General features: G+C 45.1%; 1 protein-coding gene and 1 long non-coding RNA gene across 4 annotated transcripts in view; one reads left to right on the top strand and one right to left on the bottom strand.

Annotated features, from left to right (window-relative positions):
* QKI (QKI, KH domain containing RNA binding) overlaps positions 1-4,072 on the bottom strand; it is a 167,451-nt gene extending 163,379 nt beyond the window's left edge. For 2 of the 3 annotated variants that reach the window (XR_012632865.1, XM_074896646.1), the window contains exon 1: positions 3,233-4,072. Coding sequence is in view for 2 of the 3 variants with exons in the window: in XM_074896646.1 (XP_074752747.1) it covers positions 3,233-3,374 (142 nt within the window). In the remaining variant the exon portion in view is untranslated. The remainder of the gene's footprint in view (positions 1-3,232) is intronic. The other variant, XM_074896647.1, reaches the window with a different exon arrangement.
* A 574-nt stretch (positions 4,073-4,646) lies between these two features.
* Positions 4,647-12,415, top strand: LOC141956269 (uncharacterized). Its single transcript, XR_012632866.1, has 3 exons — positions 4,647-5,280; positions 8,343-8,628; positions 11,726-12,415. It is a non-coding gene; the product is annotated as an uncharacterized LOC141956269 (long non-coding RNA).
* The last annotated feature ends 1,220 nt before the right edge of the window (positions 12,416-13,635 follow it).

Below are 13,635 nucleotides of genomic sequence, written 5' to 3'. Positions count from 1 at the left end.
TACAAGAAGTAATCACAACACAAGCCCATTTGAGTTTTGTTTCTAAATATTGGCACGTAAAAACAAATAAATAAAAAAACCCCTAGCATTCCAGTAGAAGAAGCAATCCCATGTTTTATTTGTTTGAATTCTTAGGGCTGCGACTTCATTTCTTCAATTTCATCAGCACAAAATAAAAGACAAAAGCTGATCCTAGTATTATTCTTCTCAAGCATAAACAAAACCTTCAGGAAGACAGTTGTACAGTAACTAAAAAAAAAACCTCTGTACCTAAAGCACAGAACAATAAATTAGAAGCAGCAAGCCAAATTGCAGGAGGAAGGAGCAAAGAGGGAACGTGAACACTGTAACTTTATTTTTAGATTAGATATATAAATCTACATATACACGCACCTGCCCCTAATATTTGGCATTCTCAAAGGTGCCATGAAACAACTCATGAAACTATTAAATATTATACTTTTAAGTAAGCGTTCTAAACCTTGCAGACTTTCCTGGCAAACCTCTGGTTTGCTATTGCTAAACCCTTCTGGAGGATGTCAACGTAGCATATAGTTCAAGATATTTAACACAATGCTCCTCTGGTAACCAGGAGAGGTGTTTTACAGCACAACAGTTGTTCCAACTTCTCAACTGTTCATCGTTATTGACTATTCCACCTATGTAATACTGTGTGTAAGCATAGCGTATACGTAAGTCCATGCAAATATAAATACCTGCGTATCCACAAGTATTTTGTCACTCTTTGGTATCTTCTAATAGATTTCTTAGTTTCACTACTCAAATCAGTAATGGTGTTCAGAGGCCAGACTCACGCCTCAGAAAAATAACTGGCGCCCCTTAGTGTTCAAGTTCTGAAGTCTTGAAGCAATTTACTACATTTGCATGAAACATTTTTTTCAACATTCCAAAAAGTTTTCTGCCTCCACAATACTTCCACCCAATTGCCAACGTAAACAGGAAAAGCCGAAAAGCTTAAAGGGATAGCAGACTTCTTCCTGAGACTATTTAGAAACACAGATTGAATTTTATTTGTCTTTTTAAAAAGAGTGTGAAGAATAGCTCCAATACAATCCTTAAACTTTTTCAGCAAGTCTCCACAGCTCTCGTTCTGGAACTCCAATACTTCACAAAACAGATTTCCAGAGCTTTCAGTATTTAAAAATATGTCAAAAGACGTAAAGATTTCAGACATTCCTTTTTCAGTGTCCTTTTTGTACGGGGAAATGTTTTTCTTTTGTTCTTTGACAAAAATAAACAAACAAAAAAACCCCAACAAAACAAAACGTTTTGGGCCTCCTCTGGCCAAATACATTACGTTGAAGAGATTCAGCAATTTAAAAATCCAACATCATACCTCTGGAATGCTCATTTGTGCTAAGAAAGAGTCTTCTTAGTCAAGTTTTTTCCTGATGTTTACTGTAAATCTAACTATTCTGAAGAGGTTGTTTGCTGTGATGACCAAGAACATAAGTTTTAAACAGTTTTACTTTTCACATCCGTATTTGTTCCAATATAAATTCAAGCTTCACCAAGAGTCTTGAAAATAAAAATAGAATCTCTCATTATATCGCTTCCCACAGTCCATCTTTCAGTATTCTTCACTGGTGGTTTGTTTTTTTGGTTGTTTTTTTTTTTTTTACTCCTCTACCATTTATTTCAGAAAGTAACATTTTCTTGATATGCTATTTTTTGTTGTACTACAGTCACTATCTCACTTCTACAGTCTTGGGAGAGGGCGGGGAGTTGTTTTACCAAATATAACCAGCTCTTTCATCTTCCGAGGTCAACAACTTCCCAAACTTCTTTTAGTGAGTAAGAATACATCCAGAAAGAAGAATCCTAACTCGAAATCTCGAAATTCATTATTTCATGCTAAGAATCCCAACAAGTTGAAGCTGTATAAATAATTTATGGTTTTATGACACTCTACAAAGCTACCAAATACGATTAAACAAAGAGGTCTCTCTAACTCTCCAGAAAGTCTAGGTTTAAGGTGGTAAGAAAGTAAATGCTTTTACCAAGAAAGCGTGTGTAACCAAGCATAAACCAACTTTACAATACTAAGAACAAGTGTATCGCCTTATTTTTAACACAGCGGGTCTGGCTACTGTAGTGGGAAGGTGTATGGGACGCACAAAGTTCCCACCATATACTTTTTATTTTTCTTTCTAAAATGCGACTATCTGTAAAAACGCAACCCTAAAGTGAGCTATTTGGGAAGAAGGGGGGAGGGTGTCAACCCACAGGAGCGGCCCCTCGCCCTTCAGAGGCCGGAGCGGGGTGCGGGGCGGGGGGCGGCAGGCAGTGGACGTCTGGCAGGAGCAGACGAGGCAATTTCGTAATTTTTTTTTTTCCCCTTCACTAAAGTCACACGTAGGAATCTTTCAAGTTAGTTTCTTTAAAAGGTAAGGATAGCTGAAAGCAGAATTTGCTCGCTTCCCTCGCAACATAAGAAAATCATAATTAGTTTGTGGCCAGTTTGGGGTGGGGTAGAGCAGGAGCAGAAGAAAGGGCTCCCCCCCCGCCTCCCCGTCTTAGTCATTCAAGTTCAAGCAGCTTCCAGAACAGCCAAATCTCGAAACCAAACACCCTCCCAGCCCTGCCCCCCCCCCCCGCCCCGCTCGGGGCCCTCCGGCCGGGCCGGGGAGCGCTCCCCGAGGCCGCCGCCAGGACCCCTCGGTCCCCGCCGCCGCGGGAGGGGAGCGCCGCGCCGCGCCGCCAGCCTGCCTTTCCCCTCCTCCCTGCCTTCCCCCAGAGCACATTCCTGAGCTCCTCTCCTCGCTCCCTCCCCTCCGCGCCGTAGTCACCCTTCCCCCGGTTTTAGCAGACGGTGCGGGGAAGGGAAAAAGAAAAAATAAGGCGGGGGGAGGAATAAATAAAAGAAGCCACGGGAGAGCGGGGACCTGCGCGGCCAGGGCTGTCTCTTCCCCCTCCCACTCGCTCCCCGAGTCCCCCGGCACCACACGGCAGCAGCCAGGGCGGGGAGAGCCCGCACTTCCCCTTTGTTTTAGGCTCTCTCCAGCCGGGGGCCGAGAGCGTGCGGAGATCGGCGGGGAGAGGGAAACAGGCCCCGGGCTCCCCCCGCCGTCCGGCGGGGCTGGGGCGGGGGGGCCGAGCAGGATCCCGGGAGCGGCGCGGAGGCCCGGGGAGGTGGAGGGGGGGCGGGGGGGAGGCAGGGCAGGGCAGGGCGGCGGAGCGGGGGAGGGGGCGGCCAGACGAGCGCCTTTACCTTCGTCCAGCAGCCTCTCGAGGTGGTTGAAGATCCCACAGAAGTTGGGGAGGCTGCTCATCAGCTTCTTGTCGTTCATCAGCTGCATCAGGTAATCGGGGCTCGGCTTCGGCTTCTCCTTGGTTTCCATTTCCCCAACCATATTCCAAGCCCGCGCAGAGACGGCGAGCGCCCGCAGCAGCTCCGCCGAGCAACGCGACCGCGGCACGGGGCGCCCGGCTGGCTCCGGGCGGGCAGGAGGCGGTGGGGGAGGGGAGGGGGCGGGGAGGGGACCTTCCCCGAGGAAGGAGGAGAAGGAGGAGGATTCAAATCCGGAGACAAACGCAGCCCCGCCGCCGAGTCCCAGGGACCGAAAAAAAAGAGGAAACTCGGTAGAAACCCCCGTGCGGGCTGCGCCCTCCTCGCCGGGCACAAGGACCCGCCGCCGCCTCTCGGTGCCGCCGCTTCCCTGCTCCGTGCGCCCTCGGCCGGCGCAGTCCTCGGTGTGTCCCCCCTCCTCCTCCTCCTCCTCCTCCTCCTCCTCCTCCTCCTCCTCCCGCGCACACACACGCTGAGCCCGGCTTCTCCTCGCGGCGCTGCCCCCTGTCTCCGCGGCGGGGGAGGGAGGGGACGAGCGGGGCGGGCGGGCGCTGCTGGCGCGGCTGCCGCTTCCGAGGAGCCGCCGCCGGTGTCTCTCCGCTGTTGCCGCCGCCGCTGTTGTTGCCGCCGCGCCGCGCCTGGCGTGTGCTCCTCTCCGCCTCCCGCCCGCCCGCCCGCCCTCCCGCCGCCGCCGCTGCTGCCTGTGGCTGGTGAATCTCAGCCCCGCCGCCGCCTCCTCACTTCTCCTCAGTTCGCTCCGGAGTTCGCTTCAGTTCAGGCTGCGCTGGCAGCAGCAGCGGCAGCGGCGGCAGGAGGGGAGGGGGCAGGGCCCGCGGGGGCGGGGACACGCCGGGGGGCGGGGCGGAGGGCGGGGCGGCCGCTCCTCGGCGGCGGCGGCGGCAGCGCCGCTTGGCGGAGCCGCCTGTCGCTCCGCTCCGCTCCGGCGGCCGCCGGCGGCGCGGCGGGGGGGGGGGGCGGGGGGCGCCGCTGGCCCGAAGGGGGTTTTCTCTCGCCCCTCCTCCCCACGACCACGCCCCCTCCGAGCGTCTGCGCGTGGACAGGCGGCGCAGGCGCGCAGCGTCGCGTGCGGCTCCCGCGCGCCTTTCCCCCCCGCGGAAGCACGCGCGCGCCCAACTCTGCTAAACAAAGTGGCGCTACTTCACCTGCCCCGCGCGGGGGGGCGGGGCCGGGGCGGGTCACGTGCCCCCCTCAGGGGCGGGGAGAGCCCCGCCGGGGCGCGCGTGCTCGCGCGCGGGGGGGGCGGTGGTGCGCGCGGCGGTTGGTTGGGCCGCGCATGCGCCGAGGCGGAGGGCGGGGCGGGCGTCGGAGCGGCGCGAGGAGCAATTTCTAGTCGGTAACGGGGCGGCGGGGGCAGGCGGAGTGCGCGGCGCGGAGGGGCCGGGGCAGCGCCCTGGCGGCCGCCCGTGGCCCGCCCCGCGGAGGCGGTGATGGGAGCCGCGCTCCTCTCCGCCTTCCCCCTGCCTGGCGTGCCGCGGGAGCGGGCTGGCGGCCGCCTGCGGCCTCGGAGGGGCGCGGAGCGGGCCCTGGGCTGGCCGGAGCCGGAGGGGAAACGCGGGCGGTGGTGGCCCGGCCGTACGAGCGCCTCTTTCCCCTCCCCCCCCCACTCCCGATCCCGGAGCAGGGAGGGCGGCCCCCGGGCTGCGCAGCGCCGGGCCCCAGCCGGGCGGCCCGACCGCCCTCCCGCCCGCCTGCCTCGGCGCCCCGCCGCAGCCGGGGCCGTCCTCCGCGTCCCGGTCGCGGCGCTGCCTTTCTGCCCGAGCCTCGCCGGCAGGCAGCCAGACACCCTTGTCGCTTGCAGGGCAGCGCCGTGTTTTGGCGTCAGCCGCGGCTTGTTTGACGGGTTTGGATGGGAGACGTGATGGGAGCAGCAGTACCCGGCAGCCAGAACCAAAATTAACGTGCTCCATCCACTGTAGCCGCAGATGCAAAGCAGCGCGACGGGGTTGCTTGTACGTATTCCTCCTTCCCCACGCAGCTACTTGGTGTTCATACTTGATTTTTATTACTTAGGAGGTCGTCAGAAAGCTTTGATGCGATGTTTAGTAGCTTAGGAGAGCCTGTGTTGTAAAGCTAGATAAAAATCGCTTCGCGCTTCATTTAGTTCGCTGAAAACAGCCATTTTTAATAGGACTATGTGTAAAGTCTGTTAATTGAAGTTCTGTAAAAATTAAAATATATTTTCAAGCGTTGCGCACTGTATTTGAAGAAACTTCAAGTAGTAGGCGAATCGCAGGGAACGATGCTTCCAAAACTAGAATGAAGCACAGACCCGTTGTTGTCTTGACAGACGCACAGTATTTTATTGGGTGTTGTCAAGCAGTGTTATTCTACTTTCCCTGAAAGGTGTGCATCGACGAAAACGTACAGAAAGTGTAGTTCTCATAACAGTAAAAATGCCTGGGATTATTGCATTCCTTTTAGTGTTTATTGTATTTTTCCCCTTTAAACATGTAGAACTCATTATTTGGACATGAGAATTTTTATTTAATGTCAAGGTTTTGTTTACATTAAATAAAATGAATGGTTTATGTAAGACAAGTCAGATTTTTGCTTCCATCATTTAAAAAATGTATATTCAGCAAGAAAATATTATCTTTGGTATCAAAGAAAGAGTAGCAATGTTACAAGCGGTTTTCTTCAATATAGATTCTTAGTCCATCAATAGCATGCCCAAAGCACACCGCAGTATGGCTATGGATGATGAAACAATACAGTTTCTGTTTAGTAACAAGATTGTCTTTGCTCTTTCCCAACCTTGTTTTAAAATTGTGACAAGGTAAAAGACAACCTTATATGCTTAACAAAATTGCCATCCTTTTGTTCATCGTAGATCAGTCTGAAAGATGATGCATTTTTGTAGCCCTTTATTTGCTAATTTTTAACCACTGACTGAAGGCTCTTTTTAACCCCGAGAAAACTTGTTATTGAACCCTTCGATTTAATTAAGGGTATCTGTCAGACGGCAGGCTTTCATCTTAAAATTAGATGAACTTAGATAATGGTAGAATAATTGTTCTGGACTGCTGATTCTCACAGTAAAAATAGCATACGGAGACTTTCTTTTCAGCACGTTTGGTGCAGCTGTTCCCATACCACTTCATTGTTGCTTCCTGCACATAAAATCCTTCCAGTGCTTGACTATGAGAGACAATATAAGGTGAGAAATACCAGCACAAGTCATCCTGCAGTAGCTATCAGTTGTCTTGCCGACTGACAGGAAGAATATAGCTTATCCTAAGCAATTTTCCACTTATTTACTGGAGAATAAGATGGTGCACACCAGCAGTTATTGAGGAATCACTCATGCAGTGCAATGCAAAATTCAAGCTCTAGTTTACTCTCTGTTAATCTGAATTATTTTCTCGATCTGAACAATACGGAAATCGAGGCAAAGCTATGTGCTGAAGTTGCCCGTGTAATTAGGCAGAAACGACTTAAGAAAAATTCTCATCCTTCATTTTTCCATAAATTCTTCAAGACTCTGAATTTTAAATCATTGGAAAAATACCCTAGGAGGAGCTGAATGCTTTAACAAAATGTAGATCACTCACCAGTAGTTTTAAGTAAGCAAATCAGCATGATACCTTTCTTCACCAAGTATACAGTAAAACCAAAATGCAACCTGAAAGCCCCTCTCAGCATACCTTATGTTCTTCTTTCTGCCTTTACCTTCTCACACTTCCACATCCTAGCAAAGGGTGTTTTAAAAGTGCCTGGGAGATGAAAATTGAATTAGTTCTGGTTAAAGAGCTGTGAGAAGGTGTAGCTCCCATCTGGATGGGTGTGTCTACAGCTCTACAGAGGCCCTAGAAATACTCTTGCACTGTATTGAACTTTGTGGCTTTCCCATCGGGGAAGAAAGGGGGGGGGGGAAGGGGTGTGGGATTGTGGATACAGGGCTGGGTATACAGGTCCTGTGGGTAAGGTGTAGAGGTGGTGTGGTATTGGGGGGAGGGAGTCACTGGAGAGAGGGAGGTTGGTGAGTTTGTGTCAAGGTAACCAGGTCCTGTGGTCACGTAAGGTTCTCCAGCCTTAACTTCTGTCTGGACACAGACAGAAGTCCCTATCTTTAACTCTCGTCTTTTCATCTAGGTAGTTCTTCTCGTATCACGTAACCTGTAGTATTCCCTAACAGCTTCTCTTTTAAGGTGAAGTTTTATTGCATTAATCTAATCTTGAAGTAAGAAAAATTATGATAATGCCAGCAGCAGCCTTGGTATATTACAGTAAAGCCCTGCAATGATCATAAAAAGCAAATTCAATTGCTGCTATAATGTTCATAGCTGATAGCACCTCAGGAAACATGAGAGCTGAAGGCTGATAACTGGGAAACATAGTCTTTTAGTGGAGTGTTGGCTGTTACTTCAAGCATCTCTGTTGACCAAATCAGAGGCATATACAGTTGGATGTCATCAGCCTTCTGCAACACTGTCTATAACCGAAAGGTACCAATGTACTATACTACTCTTCTTGAGGGAAAGAAGCAATTAATCACTTACCCATCACAGTCACTGAAGAAAAAAATACTATGTTTGTGATTCAGTATTGAATCATTCATGGTGTACAAGGCTGTAGCTGCTTCAACTGTAATGCAGCAGTCAGACGAGGCCACTAGCAAGCAGATGGACATCTGAAATCCATTCATCTTTGCAAGGTGATTAACACGTGGACAGAAGGTCTGGAGCCAGACTAAAAGTCTCAAGAACCAATTATATTGAAATTGTGTGATGTATCTGACAATGAAAACGTATTTCCTTTGACATTAAACCAAACCGACAGGTAACTTTTCAAAGAGAAGCCATAGTAGTGCATCATTCAAAGTAATAAGCAGATGGCACAGCGATCACAGTCTAAAAAGGGACATTTCTGAGTGCTGTGTGTAGTCTTGGAAGAAATAATGCCTCAATTTGTCCACAATTGATGCTAAGTGATTGCTGACAAAGTGGAAGATAGAGGTTTTAAGCACACCTTGTACCTGAAAGGATTCAGATTCGTATCTTTTATTCTTAAGGTACTTTGAGCTGTACAACAACTGTGAAGGGTGTAATAACCCACAGCATCACTCCTTGTTAGAAGTGGCCATTCCTCAGGTTGGAAATAAAGGAGCCAGAAGAAGAGAGATCTTTGTGATTCATCTACTTACACAAGAGTAGGAAGAGCTCCATTCTCACTGTTGCTGTAGTTGTGTATTAATTATGCAGTCATGAAGTTGGGGAGAAAAGAAAATGCTAAGTCAAACAAAAAAAGTATTTTCCACCTTTGACCTACACCTCGTACCTGGCTGCTTTCTTGGTAAGGTATGTATTCCATATACCTTAAGTTACTGTGGTAGGATACTGTTACACAGATATGAATGGAGGGGCTTAAATTCTGCTTCATCAAATATTAAACATTTTCTTTAGCTCACAGTAGTTAGGGAGGGCATGGGTATCTCTATGTTGGGCTTCACCTTATCTAACTACCAAATAGTCACAGTTATGCATGGAAAAGAAGTAAATCAATATATAGTAGAATTTATTGCATCAATGTTCAAGATTGCCATAGATAAATCACTTAGTAGATTGTATTTTTAAGTAGATAATTTCCATGGGTAAGTAATGTCTGTACATGCTGTTTCTTTATGTACTACTATGTAGACATTTCTCCAGAAATATAGCATTCTAGCAACAAGAAAAGATGTGTCTATCTAGAGAGGGTGTAGTTCTGCTAGGCTCCTGAGAAATCTCTGTGCATTAAAAACAAAGTTTAAATTGGTTTCATTTCAGACTCTTCTGTAAGGAGATGCAAATGAAGTCTCATGTATACCAGTTTTGTTAACAGTGTTGTTGAGAAAGTCAGGAAACGGTGAGGAGGGAAAGGAAAGCAATCCGAAAAAGCATAGAAAAGAAAAAAATACCAGTAATTAAAGAAAACTAAATCGAGGTACTACATTGTAAACATAAAATTTAGGCACTTTATCATCTTGTTTATAACAGCACTTACATTTAAAAGCTTGGGGGGAGGGGGGGGAAGTAATTATTAAGAGAACATACTTGAATCCTATCTTTGAAGGTATGTTGTACCTCTAAGCTCATAAACTTCCCTAAGTTTTGTAATTTAAAAACACTTGCATTGGTTTTGTGCATTTTCCTGTTGGATCCTGAGTAGTTGATACTCTTCCTAGCTCACTAAAAGAAGCCAAATAATCTCCTGAAATACACCATGCATGTTTCCAGTGTTTCTAATCCTATGCAGAGTCCTATAGCTTTGGTTAGCATGCGTTTTATTGTTTAAAACTTTTCAACTGTACTACAGTCACAAAATTACTACCTTAGCTATACAGCTCCAGGCTTGCATACGGGAGAATTTCAAATGGCTTCTGGCCTCCCTTTTGGAGGATTCGTGTACAGAAACACTCTGAACCAGCCTGTGCCACACATTGCAGAAGTGGGAGTAGCAGCGAGTGCGTATTACTGTAAGTGCTGCCTAACTCTGGAGGCACTGAATTGACCATTGCTCAACATAAGATCTGACATTGGAGTCCAGCTAACACATGTTCTAGTTTAAATGACTACGATATCAGGAAAATAAGAATATTAAGAGATCTTAGCCATTTTTTCAGACATACCTTCTGTCAGGTTTGTACTAGGTATCTAACCTCAAAACTATCCAGGATGACATTCTGCATTTTAATCGATGCAGTCACCTTGACTACAGTAGTTGCCCTCAGCAGCTCTTCTATTTGCTACATGTAACTCAAATAAAATGTTGAAAGACATATTTCTGCATAAGATACATAATCAGAATATTTTTACTTTTTTACCATAGTGAAAAGTGTTTTCACCTTCACTATAGGATTAAAAAAAAAAAAAACAAACCCAAACAAGTTTGTGTCGGGGACATTTACAGATTTATTTTAGCAGCTGCAGTGTCAAAGAGCTGACAGCTAAAGAAACTGCCAAGTTCTGTTTTTCGGGTGTTTCATCTTTTGGTAAAATACCATAGTGTATTGGTTACTGTTGAATGTAAATTAAATGTTTTCAGCCTTAACTTTGTAAACAAATTTAAATTAACCGTTCTTCTCAATTACTACTAAAACCAAGTAGAACTAAAAGTGTAACTGATGCATTAAATTAACTTTTTCTCCTAACATACCTGAAATATGAATGTGTATGTATATTAACTTACACCGAGGGATTGCTAGTGGTGTGTTGCTTACGCTTCTTAATGATCATTACCGAAAGAGCTGCACTTCTTGCCCAGGGAGCTTCTATTTAACTGGACAGAAAACATCTAAACAAATTATAAGAAAACTTTGCATTTTTTTTAAACCTTCTGGTAACGAGCAGGAAACATTTGTATTGGCTGGGCCTTCTAATGAAGTGTAATTAATCAGTCTGAAAAATCCTGAATCTTATTTTTGACTAGAAATCTTTTTACGTATTCAGTGGTGAAGAGAAATATCTGCTGTTACAAAGCTGTGAGAAAAGAAAGGGACCAAGCAATATGCAACTTAAACACTTCTGGAGATGAGACAGAATTGCTCAACATTGTTCATCCAAAGCAAAGGACAGAGAGCAGTGCTACAGTGGTTGTTGATTACCCACACAAAGACCATTGTGCTTCTGTGCTATAGTATGCTCAGAGGCTTGCTCTTTGCTTTATCTGTTCATGGGTATTTGTGCCTTTTCTCTAAAAGCAAACAGCAGTGTTCAATCTCTTAATATTTTTTTATTGTCCCTTTTCACTTTAGGAAGCCTAAACTTTGTTTTGTTTGTGGATGAATTACTGTCTCCCATTTGCTCCCCCTACTCCCAGTCTTACTGTTGAGTGTGGGACATCTTTCCTGGAATGTAGTAGCCTCATACATTGTAGTTATGATATGCCCCAGAGCCCGTTTCACAGTTTTCTACTCTTCAGAAGCTATGAAACACTTTGTAGTAAACTACTTCAAGTTGCTTGGAAGAAAGCCATTATAAAAATGCAGAGAATTATTGCTTAAGCACTTGGATAAATTCAGGATTTCCTCATAGAAACAGGAAGCATCCCAAATCTTATGCCATCTTTGTTGGCATTTGTAGGCCGATGCATCATAAGTGCCTATCTGACTGTCACTTGTCAAAGGACAAGTCATAACAATCAGTAAAACATGACTCTTGGGCTCAAAGCCAAGAGGTGTAGGTTTCTGAGTTGTTAGCTAATCTAGGAGATCTGACTCACTTTGAGCTCCAGTCACTTCATACACGATCATATGATCTTATTTAGCTAATACTATATCTGATTATTGTTTAAAATCAGTTCATTGCTTGATTACAGTAATTCAGTGTTACAAGTTTATAAGCACCATAAAGGGTGGGATTAACTTGCTTTATGGTATTCCACTTGAATCTCCACAAGATCACTTTTCTCTCACAGTTCCTGTATCACATCTGCCAGCTCTGTGCATATGTCTCTTCCACCTTTTGGACATCTGGAGTGGCCACTGCGAACTGCTGAACAATCATCTGAATCTCACTGCAATCTCATGTTTTGCTATTAACCATTTTCACTCTCAGAATAGTCTGAACAACAGCTTGGATTCAGGATTTTGAAGTGAATTACTCTGTTGAAGGTAATGCGGTCATTCCCTAGCTTTGGCTTTCAGAAGTGTGTTAGTATTTTACATTCATCAAGTCATTGTGTCGGATAGACCACAGAGTAGAGGGGCGTGGGAGTAGGCTGAAATGTTCACCATGCTGTAGAGGCAAAACATGCACAAAATGCAGTAATCACCCAGATTTAGATACAGTGGTCTGATTAAAAAAAAATCACTGCAACTAAATTTGAAGTGTCTGAAAATTACACTTTACTCTGCTGGCCATCTCTCAAATTCTCACAAATTTTTATTATTATTCTTAGTTTGAAATATTTCATGTTTTGTCTCCGATTGTGACTGAAATATAGGCAAGAGAAACGTAACACATTTCCTGTAGATTCAAATGACTTATACAAATCCAATTCACATGAGTTTAGATATTTCTGTTCATTTAGAACGTGAGAAGTTCCCATGTATATGTTACAACTTTCCGTATAACTTGTAGAATTTTTTTTAAGCCACTTCCTCTAATAGGCAGGTTTATATTATGGAATTTATTGTATCATTCATAAATAAAGATTATCACTAAAATGTTAGCTATCTCTTATGCTATTGTATTTGTTTAAAGATACGTATTTGAAAGTTTCATGGGCAGTTTTCTCCACCTTTCAGGTATTTACATAACTTGTCAAACTAAGAAAGAAAAGTTATACTACACTTACACTGATGACAGGGTTTTGTTTTTACAAAACAGGTGTGACAGTTGCCTCTGTTTTTAGCACACACACATCTCCTATACACACCAAATCCTGATACGACTAAAGAACTGCTACCCTATCAGGTTAAGGAGCAGACAAATGTAAAAATAAGTTTCCCAGAGAGCGTACTCTGCTATCCAGATTGCATAGCAATACCATTTTGTTATGTATTAACAAACGAGTATTTGGCTTGGTCTGACAATATGCTCAAAAACCAACAGGTTGTGGCAGGAACTGTGAAGAAAACACTACTTGAGGCAAGGCAGGAAAAAAATTATCTTGAATTTTTGTAATTCTGAGTTGATTAAAGGTCAGCATGAAAACAGGTATTAAGTAATCCAAATTAGGCAGCCTTCCTTTTTCCCACCCTAGAAAAGTCTGGAAAGTCCCTGTTATTTGCGAAGCTGGCAAACCACTTCTGTTAGAGGTGGAGAGGAAGCGCTGCTTGACTTAAAGCATTTCCCCATCTCTAGAATTTTTCTACTTGCTTTTAAAAAAAGTCATGACATAGCCAATCAGATGGCCAATTTTCATGCCAGAAGAAGGTCTTCCCCTTGGCAAGTCAATTAAAGTATACATCCCTACCTTCCTTTTCCTTCTAGGTAGTCTATTTATAGCTATCCATCTGATTTTCATTACTAGAGGCATAATTGATCTTTTGTCCCATTTTGAAGTTTGTATGCACCTGTCTCCCAGGTTCGTAGTGAAATCAATTATCCCTCTGGCTACAGATATATCTTGGTACTTTATTAGAAGTTTGTCAGTGTACGTGGAGTCCTTTCTGTTAGATTGACAACAGGTGATTAGTGGGGGAGTTATAGCAGCTTGCATGCTCAGGCTTATACCTGAAGTTACATTAATATGTTCACTATGTTGCTCAAGTAATAGGGTTTTGTGGAGGTCTGTTAACAAAAAAAAACCCAAACCCAACCAGACCAAAAAAACGCCAGCTGAGTTCATTTAAGGAGGAGACTTGAAAAAAATATTCTTGG

This window comes from Athene noctua, chromosome 1 (genome assembly GCF_965140245.1).
Source record: "Athene noctua chromosome 1, bAthNoc1.hap1.1, whole genome shotgun sequence".
Classification (NCBI taxonomy): Eukaryota; Metazoa; Chordata; class Aves; order Strigiformes; family Strigidae; genus Athene; species Athene noctua.
This window is presented reverse-complemented; position numbering and strand designations above follow the sequence as displayed.